Source organism: Camponotus vicinus, unplaced genomic scaffold (genome assembly GCF_025532165.1).
Source record: "Camponotus vicinus isolate PSW18456_S1 unplaced genomic scaffold, iyCamVici1.0 SCAF_8, whole genome shotgun sequence".
Lineage (NCBI taxonomy): Eukaryota > Metazoa > Arthropoda > Insecta > Hymenoptera > Formicidae > Camponotus > Camponotus vicinus.
In genome coordinates, this window is record NW_028141980.1 from 18799677 (window position 1) to 18816700 (window position 17024).

Consider the following 17024-nt stretch of genomic DNA (forward strand, 5'->3'; position numbering starts at 1 on the left):
TCTTTATAACCCAGGCCCTATACAAAAATATTATTCTGCTTGCCTGCGCATATTCTAGTGATGTTTATATAAAATAAATAATTAATTTTTCTACAAATGTCAAAAACTAAACCCTCGTAGGATTAAATAATCTTAAAATGATAAGAGGATGCAGATATTTTTGTTTTAATTTAATAGATAACAATCCAATAGAATACTTTCTTTTTCACAGATCGTGCAAATTTCACACTATATATCGCACGATAGACGGCGATTGCGAGTAAAAGTCCTCTTCTCGACCACACACAGACCATGAAATTTCAGCTGCTTTCGCTAAAACGCATTAAATAAAGACGCAGTCACGTAAAAATTGTACGGCTCTTCATTAATATCTATAAACGTGTTTTTTAATCATTGTGTGTTTGTCGTTATAGAAAAGAGATTCTTTATGAATAACGCCCGATAAGTAATAACAAGAAAAATATTATTCTTTATGAATAACGCCCGATAAGGAATAACAAGAAAAATATTATTAAGATTGAATGACTGAATTTATATGTGATTCTGGAAATATTAAGATTTCTCTAAGTTTAATGTGTAAAAAAACAAGATTTTCAAAGAAAAGATCCTGTGAAGCAGAAATATAAACAACAAAATTATTTAATAATAAATATATAATTTATTGAAAATAATTAATAATACTGATTTTAAAAAATAGTTTTCTTAACGTTTACAAAAATAAAATAATTTTGATTTTGAAGCAATATATGACATATGATATAATAAGAAAATCTAAATAAATTATTTTAAAAAATTCCTTGCGCCATTTGAAATTTTAAAATCTTAAGAAAACGAGTAAAAGTATATTTATGTTAAAAATAAAAAAAAAAGCATTTTATCTTACATGCGTGTAATTTCGCGACACTATGTAAAAATATTGGGCCGAAGATATTACCCACTCAATCTAAATCTAATCACGTTTTATTCTGGATCAAGGAATGAGGAATTAGCGGAATCGCATGTGAAATCAAAAAGCAATTTGAGTACACGCATTTCTTTTCTAATTACATCTTTTTGATATACGCGTTTGTACCGCATCGCTGGGTTCGTACACTGGCCGGCACGATTTCATAATACAGCGCATACGTAATATCGATGAAGTCAATTACATAAATAGCTGTTAAGACGGTATGCTCTTACTTCCCGAAAGTTTCTCGAGGTTGTATATATAAACGACAATCGCCGCCTTGTACGAATAGGGATTAATAGCCTTCAGCTTCTTTTATGTAATGAATTCACGTATTACTATTCGTCAGTAATGGCATATTGTCCATCGACTTTGCGCAATTACTATATTTATTTCAATATTCGTTAAACTTATACATCAAGAGAAAAAAACTCTAATTTATTACATAATTATAATTCTTGCATTGGGAATGTCTTCAAGGAGAATAAATAATTTATCTTTACGAGATTTGAACAGATTACGATTAAAAACAAAAAAGATAACCGTTTTATATGCACGGATTTGATTGGACAATAATAATGTAATTATAATTTAAATGTAACAGTTACAATAGTTAAGCGTTATTAAGAAGACTAAATTTTCCATTTCCATTATCCATTTTTTTAAATATATTAACAATTTACAAATTCAAAAAAAGTCTTACATTCTATTTATTATAAATTTGATCCTCCCAAAAAAACTGGGATAAATCCTACGATTTCTCAGATGCGATTTGAAAAATAATAATAATAAAACGATTTACCAGTCGTATGTCGTCGAATATATCCTTAAGGTCATCCTCTGCAAGTCTGTAAGGATCGATTTGGTAATCGGGCAAAGATCCAGGCATCTGCGTTTGCATAGTGCTCGTTGCCCTCGCGAGACCTATCCTGCTGTCTCGCGTGTTCGTTTTGTTCTGCAAATGGAAAAAGAAGAAAGTTCTCTGTATTACGTCAAATATTGACCATAAACTTATATTATGCAGTAAAAAATTAACTACGCAATACCACAAATATTTACTATATCCCAGTTTCAAACATGACTGTCAAATATTCTTAGAACCGTGTACATATTACTGATATCTTTTTACTTATAATTATAATATAATTTATTTAAATTTTATTTGATTACATTTTAAGAGAAGAGAGAGAATAAAGAGTATATTTTTTATTTAAGTATACGAATTAGCGAAGTAATTACCGAATTATCTTTACCTTTTATTAAAAAAAGAATACATAATATTGTATAATATATTACAATATTTAAGACTTTTAATCGATAAAAACCAACATGAAATAGTAAAAATGTAAGAAGAATTAAAAGTATTAAATTGTCGTTTAAATAAAATGTCCGTATTTAATTTGCTTCTCTAAATTCGCTTTTAATCTTATAATAATTAATTATTTATTTATCATAGAAAAATAAAGTAATTTATTAAATAAATCAAATAGTAAAATAAAACGATAAGCTTATTATGAAATTATTTAAATTATTTAATGCGTAATATTGCACGTAAGAATAGAGAGATCTCTCTCTCTCTTTCTCGGTATAGGTCCGATGCAACGCGTGACTTACTACTGTCGCTGGTCTGACCTTATTCGAGCAATTACTACTCTTGCAACATGTTCGCCACGTCATAGCTCTTACTACTAGGGAAAAAACAACGCTAATTAAAATTCTTTAATTGCGTATTTTGCCGCAAAGCGATGATAAATATTATCGATTAATATTCCAAAGTATGAGTTTTAATTAAATAATAAATAAAAAATGTGCATAATTTTCCTTTTCTTTTTTGCAATAACTTTATAGGAAAAAATTAATATTAATTAAATTCATAATTATTTATAAATTATATATTATAATTCAATATTTCAAAATGATTATCAATTTATGATTATATAAGTTATGCATGTTTTTAAATAAGAAGACTAGGCATATATATTAAAAAAATAGTAAATTTTAGATATGTATAGAATAGTATTTTTAGATATGATGTAAAATTATCAAATTCCACTATAATTTATAATTATATAATTTTGTATATTTACATCTTTATACTTTTTCAACGATTTTTCAAAATATTTTAAATAGAGAACATTACAGTTGCTTATGATGAAATCTAAGCGCTATTAATTATGAAGCATTGACTAAACCTATCTTTCCCATGACTATTTTCGTAGCGATGGAATGTTAGATGCTCTCACAAACACTTCACGTTTCCCATCGACTTCAGAAGCTATGGAACGACAGCATTCCTTTGCTCTGTACATAACGGTGTCCTCTTTCGTTATCAAAATTCCCATGATTTCTTGGTATTCAATATATTGTTTCATTAAATATAATCGGCCATGTAATATTCGCATAATTGAAGTATTCTTAATTTAATGCCTATTATGAAAACTTATCTTTTATTTACCATAATTTCATAGCGTATTACCCACAGTTTGTTATATTTATGCGTACAAAACAAATGAACGATGTCAGCATAAATGCATAGACAGAAGTTTTAATTTATTGATTAAAATTTATTAAATTTTAATTAAGTTTTCATTAAGGCTCCTGAGTCCTTTACCGCGAAACTCTGAGTTAATGATGGCGATATAAAAATAAAAACTATGCGGTAAGATTTACCAAATAAGTGAAGTATGCGATAAGATTTACCAAATAAGTGAAGTATGTTTTTAATTGGTAAAAGTGAATCAGTGGAGCTATTAGAAGAATAGAGAATATTGTCATATTAAACGTGAAACGCATACAAAGGAAAAGCATATATGTATGAACTCAAAATTTATTATTAGACCAATTTAGACAAATAAGGCCACACACAAATAAGTTCTTTAATATTTTTCCTCTTTTGAGATGTTTGCCTGGAGCGATTGAAATAAAACACATATGTATGTATATGTATGTGTATATAAAGTAGTTGCTTAAAGAAGTTGTTCTTTTTTACCTCTTTATGATAAATAACATAAGAGACATGTCGATCTAACAGATGGAAACTGTTATAGAGAGAAAAATAACACAACTTATCTGTTCATTTTAACATATAAAATATATCATCAAAAATTCGTGCATTTACAGATTAATTGTGTTGTTTTAACTCTAAAAAACGGTGAATATTAACTCAACAGAAGAAAAGTCAAAATAACGCAACAACAATATGTTACATTAACCCTTAGACTACCAACGGGATATATGTGTCCCATGAAAGAGAATACAGGCACCATGCATGATTAAATTCTATAAAGCCTACCTAATGTGTAAACAATGAAAAAAATCTCAAATTAAAAAGAAAAAAAAATGGTAGTCTAAGGGTTAACATAAGAGTATGTTAAAAATTTAACACAAATATTTCTACACGAGGAAATTTGAACGGAAATATAAAATGTTTTTTATCATATAAAAATAATAATAATTAGTGATGTTATCGTAATAATTACAATGAAGAAACTATCAAACATGACTAACATATAATCAATACTTATCAATATTTATGCTAAAATGACACAGTTGAAACGCTCTAATGACACACGTTACGTAAACTTTTTTCTTTCTTTTTATTTCCATAATATATAAAAAAAACTAACTTATTAAATGCAATGTTAAAGTATAAATAATACATAAATAAATAAAATATAAATAATATTATATGTAACTACCAAATATCTAAGTTTAAACAACGTAAATTCGTATAAATTAGAACTATAATATAAATATAAAAAAACATATAATCGAAATATTTTAGACACAATCTCAATATTCATCATATCGTTTTTAATTATCATTTAACTTACGAAGAATTTAAGAGCAAAATTTGCATGAAATATGCATTATTGTAATCACTGACTTTACAATATAAATCTAAAATTTTAACGTATATGTATTTATATAGTTGAATAGAGACTCTTTTTCTTACATTAGCAAATACGTATATTAATCGGTGGATAAATTGAGGCCACACGATAAGTAAATAACAACCTGTATATAAAAATGTGCGTAATAGACCGATCGCTGGTGACCGGTAGCTTTATACGTTATCTGTACGTGTAGCGCTTGAAAATAATTAACTACATAATTAAAATAATTCATTAAATTACTCTACCCAAATTATTTTAATGAGATGCTCACATATAGCACTTTTTTTATGGACAATCGATCCTGCAAAAACAATATCTGTTCCATTTGCATACATAATCAATATGTTAGTTTCATGTAAATCAATTATAAATCAATTTTTTTATGAAAATAGACTTATATTTACTAGACTCTAGATTAAAATGTCGCTAGACTTTTATTTATAATTTTAACTTTTACATATAATCAAATGTTATTTATATAAATATGTCTTCTAAATATTCTCCTGCATAGTAATATTTTTTATTTTATAACACATTGCGCTTATACCACATGACAGCTCGCTTACAAATACCAATAAACAATGCAAAAAGCGATGAAAGATATCTACATCAACTACAATTTAGTATAATAATAAACTGTTTTACTTTCGAAACAATTCCGGATGTCGTTTCAATGTTCTAAAACGATATCTAACGATATAAGTATCGTAGGGGATATGTAATGTTGAGCAATAATTATGTTTTATGTATCTAACGATTTCTATACACACATACGTACATGCCAAGTTATTACATTCCTAGATAACTGGCTGGTGACTGCAACAAGCAAGTTCATTGCATTTGACTTTTACCTCTCTCGAGTATATTCGACGTCAAGGCTAATGCCGAAGGAAATCACGAGTCCGTAAAAAAGAGAAAAGTAGGTGCTAATAAAACCAGTTATATTAATGTAAAATTGGTTTTTATAATATAAATTTAAAAAGCAAACCATTCGTTTTATTATGGTTCGTTATCGCCCTTTCTCTATTTCTGCACGATTTAATCGATAATAAATATTTCGATTCTGATAATAGATTCAATAATTATATTTAATAATTATATTTAATATTTTTACAGCTTGTAATTTTCGTCAAGTGTATGTAACTTTTATAACGGGATCGATAAGCTGTAAAATTGTGATATTGTGGTAATGTGAGAATAATCTGACAGACGTTATCGTCTACAAGCAATGTCGTCATCAAAGTATGGTGAAATTTTCATTCATGAGCGCGTGATTCGTAAAAGCGAATTTCAATTACCATACAACTGATAATACGTTCCGCATATGCGATTGATTTATTAGCTTTGTTAACAACATTAAAGATGCCTAAAAACCTTCTGATGGGTGGATCAGGATGGTTATGAAAGCCTGTCACGTGATATCACGTAACAGTTGGCATAACTTTAAAGTGGAGAGCTATACTAGACCGTAACCAGCTGTTACGACTTTCCTAAATTCCGTTAGTGTGCTCTCACCGGTAAATCAAAAGCGTGACTGAACGTGGCCTAAGATCGATGAAATATCGAATTTTTTTCGTATTACGAATTCCTTGGGCAATTTTGGAAGCGAGTTTTCTCCTACCAAGTGAAACACTTGAACATTTTTGAATAGCAATGAATTAACAATTGAAAATAAAAAGAGCTTTTCTTGATAAACCGAGATTTAAAAATATAAGTGATAATTAAACGATGAGATAATTAGATAAAAAGAAAAGAGAATATTTCTCAAAAGTTAAAATAATATTTTTCAAACGATGTAAAGCACATTATAATATTTTATGATTGCAAATATATATATATATATATATATATATATATATATATATAGTATTGAGGAAAAAAATAGAGGGATAAATGACGTTCCCTTTTATATTTATAACATTTTCGCTGAGAAAAAATTACTTTGAAAAACTGGCAAAAAAAACTATAGATTCATTAATCAAAAAAATATGTGATAGTGTACACCTATGACATTTATTAAATGTTACATGCTTGTTATATATAAAAGCTTATTAAACACTTATAAATGCTTAATATAATATTAAGCATTTATATTAATTAAAGAGAAACAGAATTTTACTGTTATTAAAAATATGCAAGCAATTAAAAAAATAATGTTTCAATTGATAACACGTATTGATTTTGAATTCAAATTTAAGATTATGTTTTATTTTTTAAACATTTTATAAACAGAAATAGATTTTATCAGAAATATGTTATTGATAATTATGCTGACACTTATGCTGGGCAATTTCCAGCGTACATTCTCTGTGATTCATCAGCAGAATTGTAGTGAATTCAATTAACGTAAAATAATACAAATATAAATAATTCAAGAGATATAAACACTTTATTGCGGTTATTAGGATAAGCAAGGCCCGAGAGCTCGTTATATCGAGGATTGGAAGTGATTGCTGTTGCAAGATCGCGCGAGTACCTCATTCAAGCGTCTCTGTCGCAAGAATCGCACTTACGGCACTTGACAGCTGAAAGGAGCTAATTTGTAATGAGGAAAATATGGAGTAAAAAATCATGTACTCTATTAATACGTCTTCCGTGTTGCAATTATCTCCATATATCATAGAGGATAAATTTTTGAAATCTTTTCTACGAATCTCACGCAGCGATTATAGAACTCGCGCGTGAAATTCTCACACATATCGGGAATCGGGTGGAATTAATCGTAGATCGTCGAATAGTTAAGTCCGGTCTTTCTGTAAGAGGAGAAAGTGAGGTTACATGGCTGGACTGTCCGCAAGTTGGATTGTGGCAATGCGATGTGATAAACTTGGCCGGGGATCATCGCCTGGAGGGAGAAATAGTCGCGACGGCCTTCTCGACCCGTCTTCGATGTGTTAAGTCGCCTCGGCATAAACGAGCTTATGATAAACCGTTGCAAGAGTCGTAATTGAGAAGGCGACCGGATGCTTGACGCAAGAAGCTACTCATAATCTCTTAGGAAGAAATAACTAGGAAGAACATTTTTCAGAAATTTTTCTTTTTGAGAAAAAAGGGAAAGCAGAAAGGGAAAAAGATATATTACTTATTCGAGGATTATTATTTGAGGGCGAATAAAGATTAATATGCTTGTAAAGATTAGTATTCGTTTAAATGATCCTTGATATTTTATTGTAATAATTTGCATCTCACACACTTTATATATTCATAAGACTCTTTATTTTTACTACTGGAATAAAGAAATTATTTCTTAGCAAGAAAATTAAAAAATTATTTTTTTCTTTTGTAATTCTCTCTTAATTAAGATTTCAATTTTATTTGTTTGCTTAAGCAACAATTACATTTTGTTAGCGATATTTCATATAAATGTCATGTCATGTAAAACGTAATATATATCTTATATGTATATTTCAAAAAAATTAACATACCATTTTCTTTTAGTAGCTTCCAGCTTCTAGCTGAAAGTTTAAAACAAACATTCATATTCATATTTATTAAAGATTACAAATTATATTACAGTTTTAATATTATTGCTTCAAAGTTTTGCATAAATGATCTTTTCTAAAAAAAAATTCAGATTTGAGAAATTAGCTCTCCAAATCGACATATTACGAAAACATGTTAAACATCATCGTAAAAAAAGATAACAAAAGTGAAACAAATTTAAAGATTTAGAAAAATAATATAACATATTCTCCAAAAAATAGATTTTACTGTTTAAATTATCATTACAATTCATCAAAGAAAGTTGCAGAAAGAAAATTTTCGAACTTTAAGAAATGTCTATGCAAGTCAATTTAACATATGAATGAGTGAATGTAACAAATTGTAGGTTTCTAACGTGAATAAAATTATAATTGATTCAAGTTCATATCAGTTTTCATCAAAATCAAGCCTAATTGCTAAGGAGTACGTTAATTTAAGAGATTTTTCGATCTTAGTATATTTCTCCTTTTTCTCTTTTTTTTCCTGAATAATGTGTAAGACTTTATTTTCATATGTGGTTGAGAAAGCAAGAATTTGTGGTCTTTACAAGCTTATATTATTTTCTAGATCTCCTAGAGTTGCTATCTTGTTGATATAAATCCCTTCTCTTTAAGAAAGAGAAAGAAAACGCCGAGAAACTACTATATACAATGTCAGCCTTGACTACAGCGGGAAAATGCGGTTGGGAGAATAAAAACTTGCAAACGTGATTAAATTAATCGTTTATTAAACGTCGTATATAACTTGTGATTATGTGTGCGAGTGTGTATACGGATTTTAGATCGGAATAAATAGTGTAAAAATTTTATTTATTAATTCATTATACCACATATTATTCAAATAATAATATAAATTTAATAAAAGAATCTTACATATTCGCTTTTTATCAGTTGTCTGCGAAAATATTCTGTACCTACATTAATTGTCAAGAGCAAGCACTTGTCATTTTTATCCATTTACCGCAAAGCTCGTGCGCATTATAGGATGTTCCTTGCAGGACACATGCCGAACACGTTTATCGTCTCTCGCAAAGGTGCAAGGCTGAAGTTCAGACTGCGTGACGGACAAAACGAGCGCGTGACATAAGAATTCGCGTCCGGCGATACAAAATTTCAGCTCGATGGTGCGAAGGACGCTTTCACCTTCTCTTCTTATGATTAAAATATATTTCTTTTACTTCATGCATCCCGAGAGATTTTCTTACGTCACATGGGTGGGAGCGTGTTACATAATTAAAAAAAAAACATAAAAGTTGCATCGTCGATTATTGCGATATATTGCGAAACAAAGGAGTAATCGAAATTATAATAACCGTATATAAATTGTATTATTGTTACGTGCGATCTTCGACGCGAAAGATATGCTCTTCTCTCGAGAAACAAGTGCTTGTCAACGCGCGAAGTGTTGTGTTGCCAAATCTTGAAAGCTTCTCTTTGAGGCATTTGTAACTGTACTTTATTTGCTTGTTAAAAAGAATTTCACTTCATGTCGGTGTATATCGTTCTTTCGCTGCCTCCTTTGGAAAATTATTTCGATAACATTTATCATCATTAGATAGATATTTAAAAAAAAAAATTAGATAGATATTTAAAAGTTGGCAGCAGTCGGGAGTAAAAATGAGAATTAAATTAGATAGATATTTAAAAAAATAAAAAGTCTTATTAATATTAAATTTTAAAATATATATGTGTCTGTGTGTGTGTGTGTGTGTGTGTATGAATATGGATGTGCGTTGTGCAATTTTAAATAATTTAAAATTATTCACACAAAATCATCTCAAAATTAATTATATATTATATTAAAAATTGCATACATATATCATTAAAAATTATGTATATTACAATTCATTCTTCTTAAGAGAATCTGCCCAAACAAACAAAACACAAATCAAAGTGTCATTATATTGATGTCAAATCAATTAAAACGTAAATTTGGTTATTAATTTCAATTATTAATTTTTGTCTTATTTTGACAAACAAAAAATTATTTCTAAAAAAAAAATTTTCGGACGAAACAGGTAAAATCGATCTGTGAATGAAACCACCAGTTATTTTTGGAAAAAAGAACGAAGAAGAGAGACAGAGAGAGAAAGAAAGAGAGATCAACGTCAGTAGCTTCGCCATGTTCTCGAAGAACGATATCGAATGTCAAGAGACACGCGAAGTGGGAAAATACACTTTCTCCATGAGCGTGCTGGCCCACATTCTGGAATCGCTCGTCGCCGTTTATCGATGCTGATGTCCGTTCCAATGGACGCCGCATGCTCTAATGCAGGAAAGGGGAATCAAGGTCGCTCTCTCATGTCTCCCGCGCGCTGAGGATCTTTCCTCCCCGGAGAGATTCCTTCGTAAGATCCAATTTTTTCGTTTTCATTCATTCTCTCGCATCGTCATTTTTATTGAATTGTATCAAGTCGTACGTGTCAAATGTAATATGCAACGTTAATTTAATTTTTATATGTTTAAGGAGCCCATGAGAAAATCACTTCTTTCTTTTACGCGGCTGAGAAGAAAGCCGCAGACGGTATTTTAGAGAAACGTATCACGCGCGACTGAGAAATTTCTTGATTTAATTATCCAATGTTTTTTTTAGTGTGTAACGTTTAAAACACGACATGGCTAACCATAAATGATACAAAGCGAGTAGGAGAAAGAGCCAGATGCACCATACGTGGCGTACGTGGTAAAAGTTGTACCGCACGCAACGCTGCGCACAATATCCCTCGTTCGTTAATGTATATCAGAGTTTCTATTTGTTCTTCTCCAAGGAACATCGATTTAAACACGTTAGCGTTAAAATACCGCACGTGGCTGCCAAAATACCAGGAAACGGAATTAGGAAGTGACGAAACGTGTTTGTCTACGGCACACACAGGATATTTGGTCAATTTCAGGAAAAGAATCGTCACTAGGAAAGAAATAAGAATGCGATTTGTCTTATTTGAGTTGGGTTCTAAACGTTTTATATCCGATTCGATTATGCAAATGTCGAGATTGCTATTGATCATCAATTGACTGTTGCATCGACGATTTCCTACAATTGGAAAACACTTACGCACTTTCTTTGCGCGATAGCAGCATGTTGCACATTTTCTCATGCTATCATAGTACCTGCTATAGATTTTTATTGCGGAAGATTTTTATTATTCTTCTTGTGATTTTATTATTCTCCTAAATTTGTGTTTTCTTTTTTTCATGAATAAAAAACTCAATCCAAAAAGAACGTTGACAGTCAATCAACTATACGTGCAAGATAAATTTTATTTACATTTCCAGACAACATCTTCTGCCGTCTTCTCATCAGTTGATGTCCCGATATACATATTTCATGTATTTAAATACAATATTAATCGATATTATAAATTCTTGTCAAACTTGCGCGCTAACTCTCAAAAGGGCATCTTTAAGTTTTACTCGATCCCCCGGAATCAAGTATCTAAATATATTTCGAATTACCTTGAAAATTATAAGGTACATCGAAGGTAACCGACAATGGCGGGAACAACGACGACCATGCAACAAGAATGCGCCGTCCGAACGATGGCACGGAATAATCAAGGCCAGTACGCATTCCTCGACAACTTTCCATGGTAGTTTTACGTGGCGAACAATCGTCACATATCCACTTTTCCTTCTCGCAATAAACTCGCCGCAAAGTGGCACGATTGAATGGATATACAAACATTCCAAACGTATCGACTCATTAGAATATCGATCGTTTGTATGCTTTTTCTTTTTCCCCGGGGCTATCGTGAGAAAAATTTGAAAGCAGAATTTCCGTCACACATAATTCTGCAAAGTATGTCTTGCGATAGCGTAAACAATCATTGCACGCATGCGAACGTGCTTTGTCGCGAGCATAGATGAGTTACGATCGATAGTTGAGAATACTTGAGAATTTTCACTTCAACACATTTCGATATTTTACCGGTTCATCAGTTTTTTAATTTAACCTGATTCAATGTATGAACAGGAGAATTAAGACACGAACGAGGTATTTGGTTAATAATTTATTGTTAATAATTTATTATTATGATTCTAAAATCATGATGTTATTTTAAGAAAAAAATTTTTTTTTAAGAAGAATATATATATGCACTTAAAAATGTAGTTTAAAAAATTTTTCCTATAAATTAATTTTATTTAATCTTTTTACTAATGAGACGCAACTTACATAAAACTTACAGAAAATCGATTTATATTTATAGTATTAAATTAAGACATTAAAGATGGTTCTGAACTTTTGAGTATATTTTTAATAAGCTTACTTTTTGTACTAAAGAGACTTTCTCTCTCTCTCTTTCTCTTTCTCTCTTTCTCATTTATAAATAAATAATCAGACTATTTTAAATATCATCAAACAAGAATTACACTTACGTTGTAAGTCTATTGTACATTATATAGCTGTAGAAGTTTACCGTTAAAAATAGAGTTTGTATCTTTAATACGAGTTTTTTTTTCACCTGACTTCTTCGATCGGAAAGGTCTTTGACCATGGATTCGTATAAAGATCAGGTTAACTATAGTAGTCGGGCTTACATAGGAATGCATATATACCGATAGGAAGTCACCAAACAGGTCCGAAGAAACTTTCTTGTAGATCAAGGGAGGGGAAGTAAAATAAATAGCAAGCGTTTGAGAGGAATCTAATGAGAGTTTCGAGGAGGATCTTTCTCCTCCTCGGTTCCTTCTCGTGTGAAATTGGCTACGCGTGGCTGGTAGATTTTACTAACATTTCTCTATGCAATGTAATGTCCAAGTTCCTATCACTCTCAATCTCGAGAGCCGCTCGCTCAAGTTCGCACGAAGAGAAAGATTTCACGGATCTTCATTAGACATAATCTTCTCCTCGCGCTACGATATATTATATGTGGCGATAGGAAAAAAAATATTTAAAGTCATAATCATAAAAATGTTTAACATATTTCATTTTTCAAATTTTAGTATAGCATAAAATTTGTTGAAATAATGCATAAATTGTAATATAAAAAATATATTATTATTTTAATATATTTACTATTTTATGTAATTATACAATAATTTATTAATTTTATTTACCATATTATGAGTATTTTAATGTAAAATTTTCTAAAATATTTTATGCATTATTAATATAAATATAATATATTAAAATATTAATATACACTAATATTATATTAATAATATAACATTGATATAATATAATATTAATATATATTAAAATATTAATATATATAAATATTAATATATATATATATATATATATATATATATATATATATCGTCAAAACAACAATGAGATACCGCATCATTCAACTGAAACGTATTTTTAGACAGCACTCGTATGCTTGACTCCAAATTTGTATTATTTCATTACTTAGTTTAAATTTCCGCTGAAGATGACCCAAAAATAGGGTCGAAACGTTCGTAACTTACTCAAATGTATATTTATTATATGTATTTTTTTATATGATTGTCTTTTGTACAATATATAGCGGTGTAATAATTTCGACACTAGACTCGCATTGCCACTTATACCAATTTATACTTTTAATATTATAGTTAGATTTTACTTAAAATACTTGTAATTAGATTTTAATTATCCAATACTATTTCTTGAGTTTTTCGATAAATTGTACATTTGTTTGGCGATGCATCTACAAATAGATCTACAATTTTGTCATTTCTCATGCTTGAAATAATAGCGCAATTTGTGGGTTAACCGAGTAGGTATCGTGCAATGGATTATGATGTATCTTATGTAATCTTTAACAAGCTAGAACATGCTTTGTGATTTGAATTATTTAACGTTGCGCGTCTTGTCGTCATGAAGTTTAATCGAATTAGTACTTTCACTTGTTTGAACGACAGCTAATTGTTCCGGGTTATTAATTTAGGAAAGTGACAATCTTATAATGACATGAAACGCGCGCAAGTATTAAATGTTTTTTAGGAAATGATTTTGTAGAAATATCTTCTTTTAAAGATAAGAATTCTTAAACGCGTAAAATTACGAATCTGACAGTTCAATAGAGATTTATGAATAAAGCGATATTTTAATTGTTACGGAAACGAGAATCTCCGTTTTTTATGAACTCGAATTGAGACCCGCACGAGACAAAGAAGGCATCCAGCTGGTTGTTAAAAACAAGTACGTGGTACGTAATCGCTCAACTTTTACTGCGGCTCGCATTTGGATATCGAGGGCACCTGCGTGCCATTCCTATCCCAGAGAAACTGACCGTTTCATCGTCGAATGAAAAATCGATATATCATTTATCCTGCAATTATCGTCACAATAACGAATGCCGATCCCATTTCTTATTAATATTTATTGTATCGAATGTTCGGTTCGGTTGAAAAAGCGATTATTTAATATTTAGTCCTTCGTAAATTATATCAATTTAAAACTTACAATCTTTTTTTAATTATAAAAAAATAATTTAAAGCATGCTAAAAATTATATAATAATAGAAAAAAATTTTTTAATTTTTGACTGTGTAATGTCACAAAGAATTTTCCGCTTATTTCTTTCTTTTATGAAAATAAACAGTAAAATGCGTAAAAAATATAATATTAAATTTAAAAAATAATGAAAAGTCGACGATTCGTTTCTCATACTTTTCTCTTCAGGGATCCGATACGCTTTGCGTGGCATCATTGTTGCCTTGGAATCGCGGCGCGATTCGACTGCAAAATGATTCAACGCCACCAACGTCATGCGATGTCCCCTCAACGTCCTCAGGATGACTTAGCACGCGGCTCATGACGCAAATTTACATTTAAAAAAAATGCGGAAACATTACGCGAGTCAAGGGCAAGGTAGCCGATTCCGGTCATTTTTTCCTTCTTTTCCCCCGGTGAAAGTCTCATGTGCGCGCGAATCCGCACATCCGAATCCGTTTCGCTAACCTGTCTTACAAATTCTCGGCAACGAATTTTAATATCGCGCAGTATCGTCGTGATATATGTTATCAATCAGTTTGAAAGTTTATAATTTACATATGTTGAGGAATTTATTTTCAAGTCTTTAAAGTATACTGAAACAACACATGCATACACCCTTTAATTATCAATGTCGTCTAATTTTCAATAGATTACAGTTAAAAATTTCAGATGCATGCGCATTAGAACATACATATATATATATATATATATATATATATATATATATATATGTGTGCAAACATATATATGTGCATGCATATATGTGTACATACATATATATAATATATCCCTATTCATATATGCATGCACTTTTTGTCTATAAAAAAATTATAGAGTGGAAAATCTTCAAGTAAACACTTTGTACATGCATATCTTTCTTTCTTGTTTTGATCTTTTTCGAGAGGGATCTTCTCAAAATTTGTATATGAAAATGGGGGGTGGAATTCATTTTTTCATACCTGTCATGATATGTAACAAAAATATATTATTTATTTATAAAAACAATATTTGATTATAGCGTTGTACCTTATGTAATAACTAACCATGATATGACCAAATAAAAAATCTCTCCCTATGGATTAACTATCGCCAAGAAGTGCAATAAATTTTAAAATATGAACATAAACATTAATATATATATATATATATATATATATATATATATATATATATATATATTACTCACACAAGGAGATGCACAGAAGTGTTCTCCTCCGATTTTAATGAGCTTTTAATGTTATTTTTTTAGACAAAAATAAGGGACACGTATTTTTTGTACGTGCCTATACGCGTGTCTAGGGAGTAAAACACCCTTTTGAAAAAAATCGGTTTTTTTCTTTCGAGATGAAAATCTCCGAAACTATAAGAGAGAGAAAAAATTTTCAAATTAAAAGTTAAATGGTTTCAAGAGTACTTTACAACAATAACAAAAAAAAATTTTATTTTTTTAATTTTTCAAAATATCCCCATCATTAAATATTTCTTTTTTAATTTTGAAATTTCTTTATCATCAAGTGAAAGGTTATTTTTTTACGAATCCAATCATATATGATTAAGTTATGTATCGAAAAATCATTTTCCAGAATTAATTATAAACCTCTCTGTGTGTAAATATGCTATTTATATCCGTCCATTCATTCCATTTTTTGCGCAACACATCTTGTTTTTCCGTAATGAAAGATAATTAACACGGATACATTTATCTACGTAATTACGTTTCTTTCACGTGTATAGTTAGAATAACATTGATATAACAAACTAAATTTACATTTAACATACGATAAGATATTAAAACGTTAAATAAGCTCAAAATGTATGCACGAAATGACGCACTCTAAATTTTAATTTAAGACAGCACAAGATGAAATAATAATGATGATGATGATAATAATAATAATAATAATAATAATAATAATAATAAGATAATTATGTAATTGCATAGCTTTATGAAATGCATGCTGCACTTATTTATTACACCTATGTTTTATGAAATGGAATTAGTATCTTATATCATGAATCGTAGCTATTTGTCTATGATTTGTTATCTAACGCTTGTAGAAGAGATTAAAAAATTTAAAAAACTTAAAGTCAAAGATTAATGATTATGAAAATGTTTGAAATATACAATATAAATATATATCGTTGGAGCAATAGAGTATAAAATGTGTAAAAAAAATGTTCGATGGCCATTGTACGACTTGATCAGTTTAAGGACGATAAGTTTGCTAATGGAGCAATAGATAATCATATAAAAATAATTTTTGATATAATTTA

General features: G+C 29.5%; 1 protein-coding gene and 1 long non-coding RNA gene across 3 annotated transcripts in view; one reads left to right on the top strand and one right to left on the bottom strand.

Moving 5' to 3' along the window:
* Qless (decaprenyl diphosphate synthase subunit 1 qless) overlaps positions 1-17024 on the bottom strand; it is a 38391-nt gene that overhangs the window by 10974 nt on the left and 10393 nt on the right. The window contains exons 2-3 of one of the 2 annotated variants that reach the window (XM_083106364.1): positions 8268-8297; positions 1749-1901 (exon numbers count right to left, since the gene is read on the bottom strand). In XM_083106364.1, the coding sequence (XP_082962490.1) occupies positions 1749-1901; positions 8268-8270 (156 nt within the window). In that variant the 5' untranslated portion in view covers positions 8271-8297. The remainder of the gene's footprint in view (positions 1-1748; positions 1902-8267; positions 8298-17024) is intronic. The other variant, XM_083106361.1, reaches the window with a different exon arrangement.
* Positions 10189-12260, top strand: LOC145975674 (uncharacterized). Its single transcript, XR_014440048.1, has 3 exons — positions 10189-10250; positions 10343-10672; positions 10792-12260. It is a non-coding gene; the product is annotated as an uncharacterized LOC145975674 (long non-coding RNA).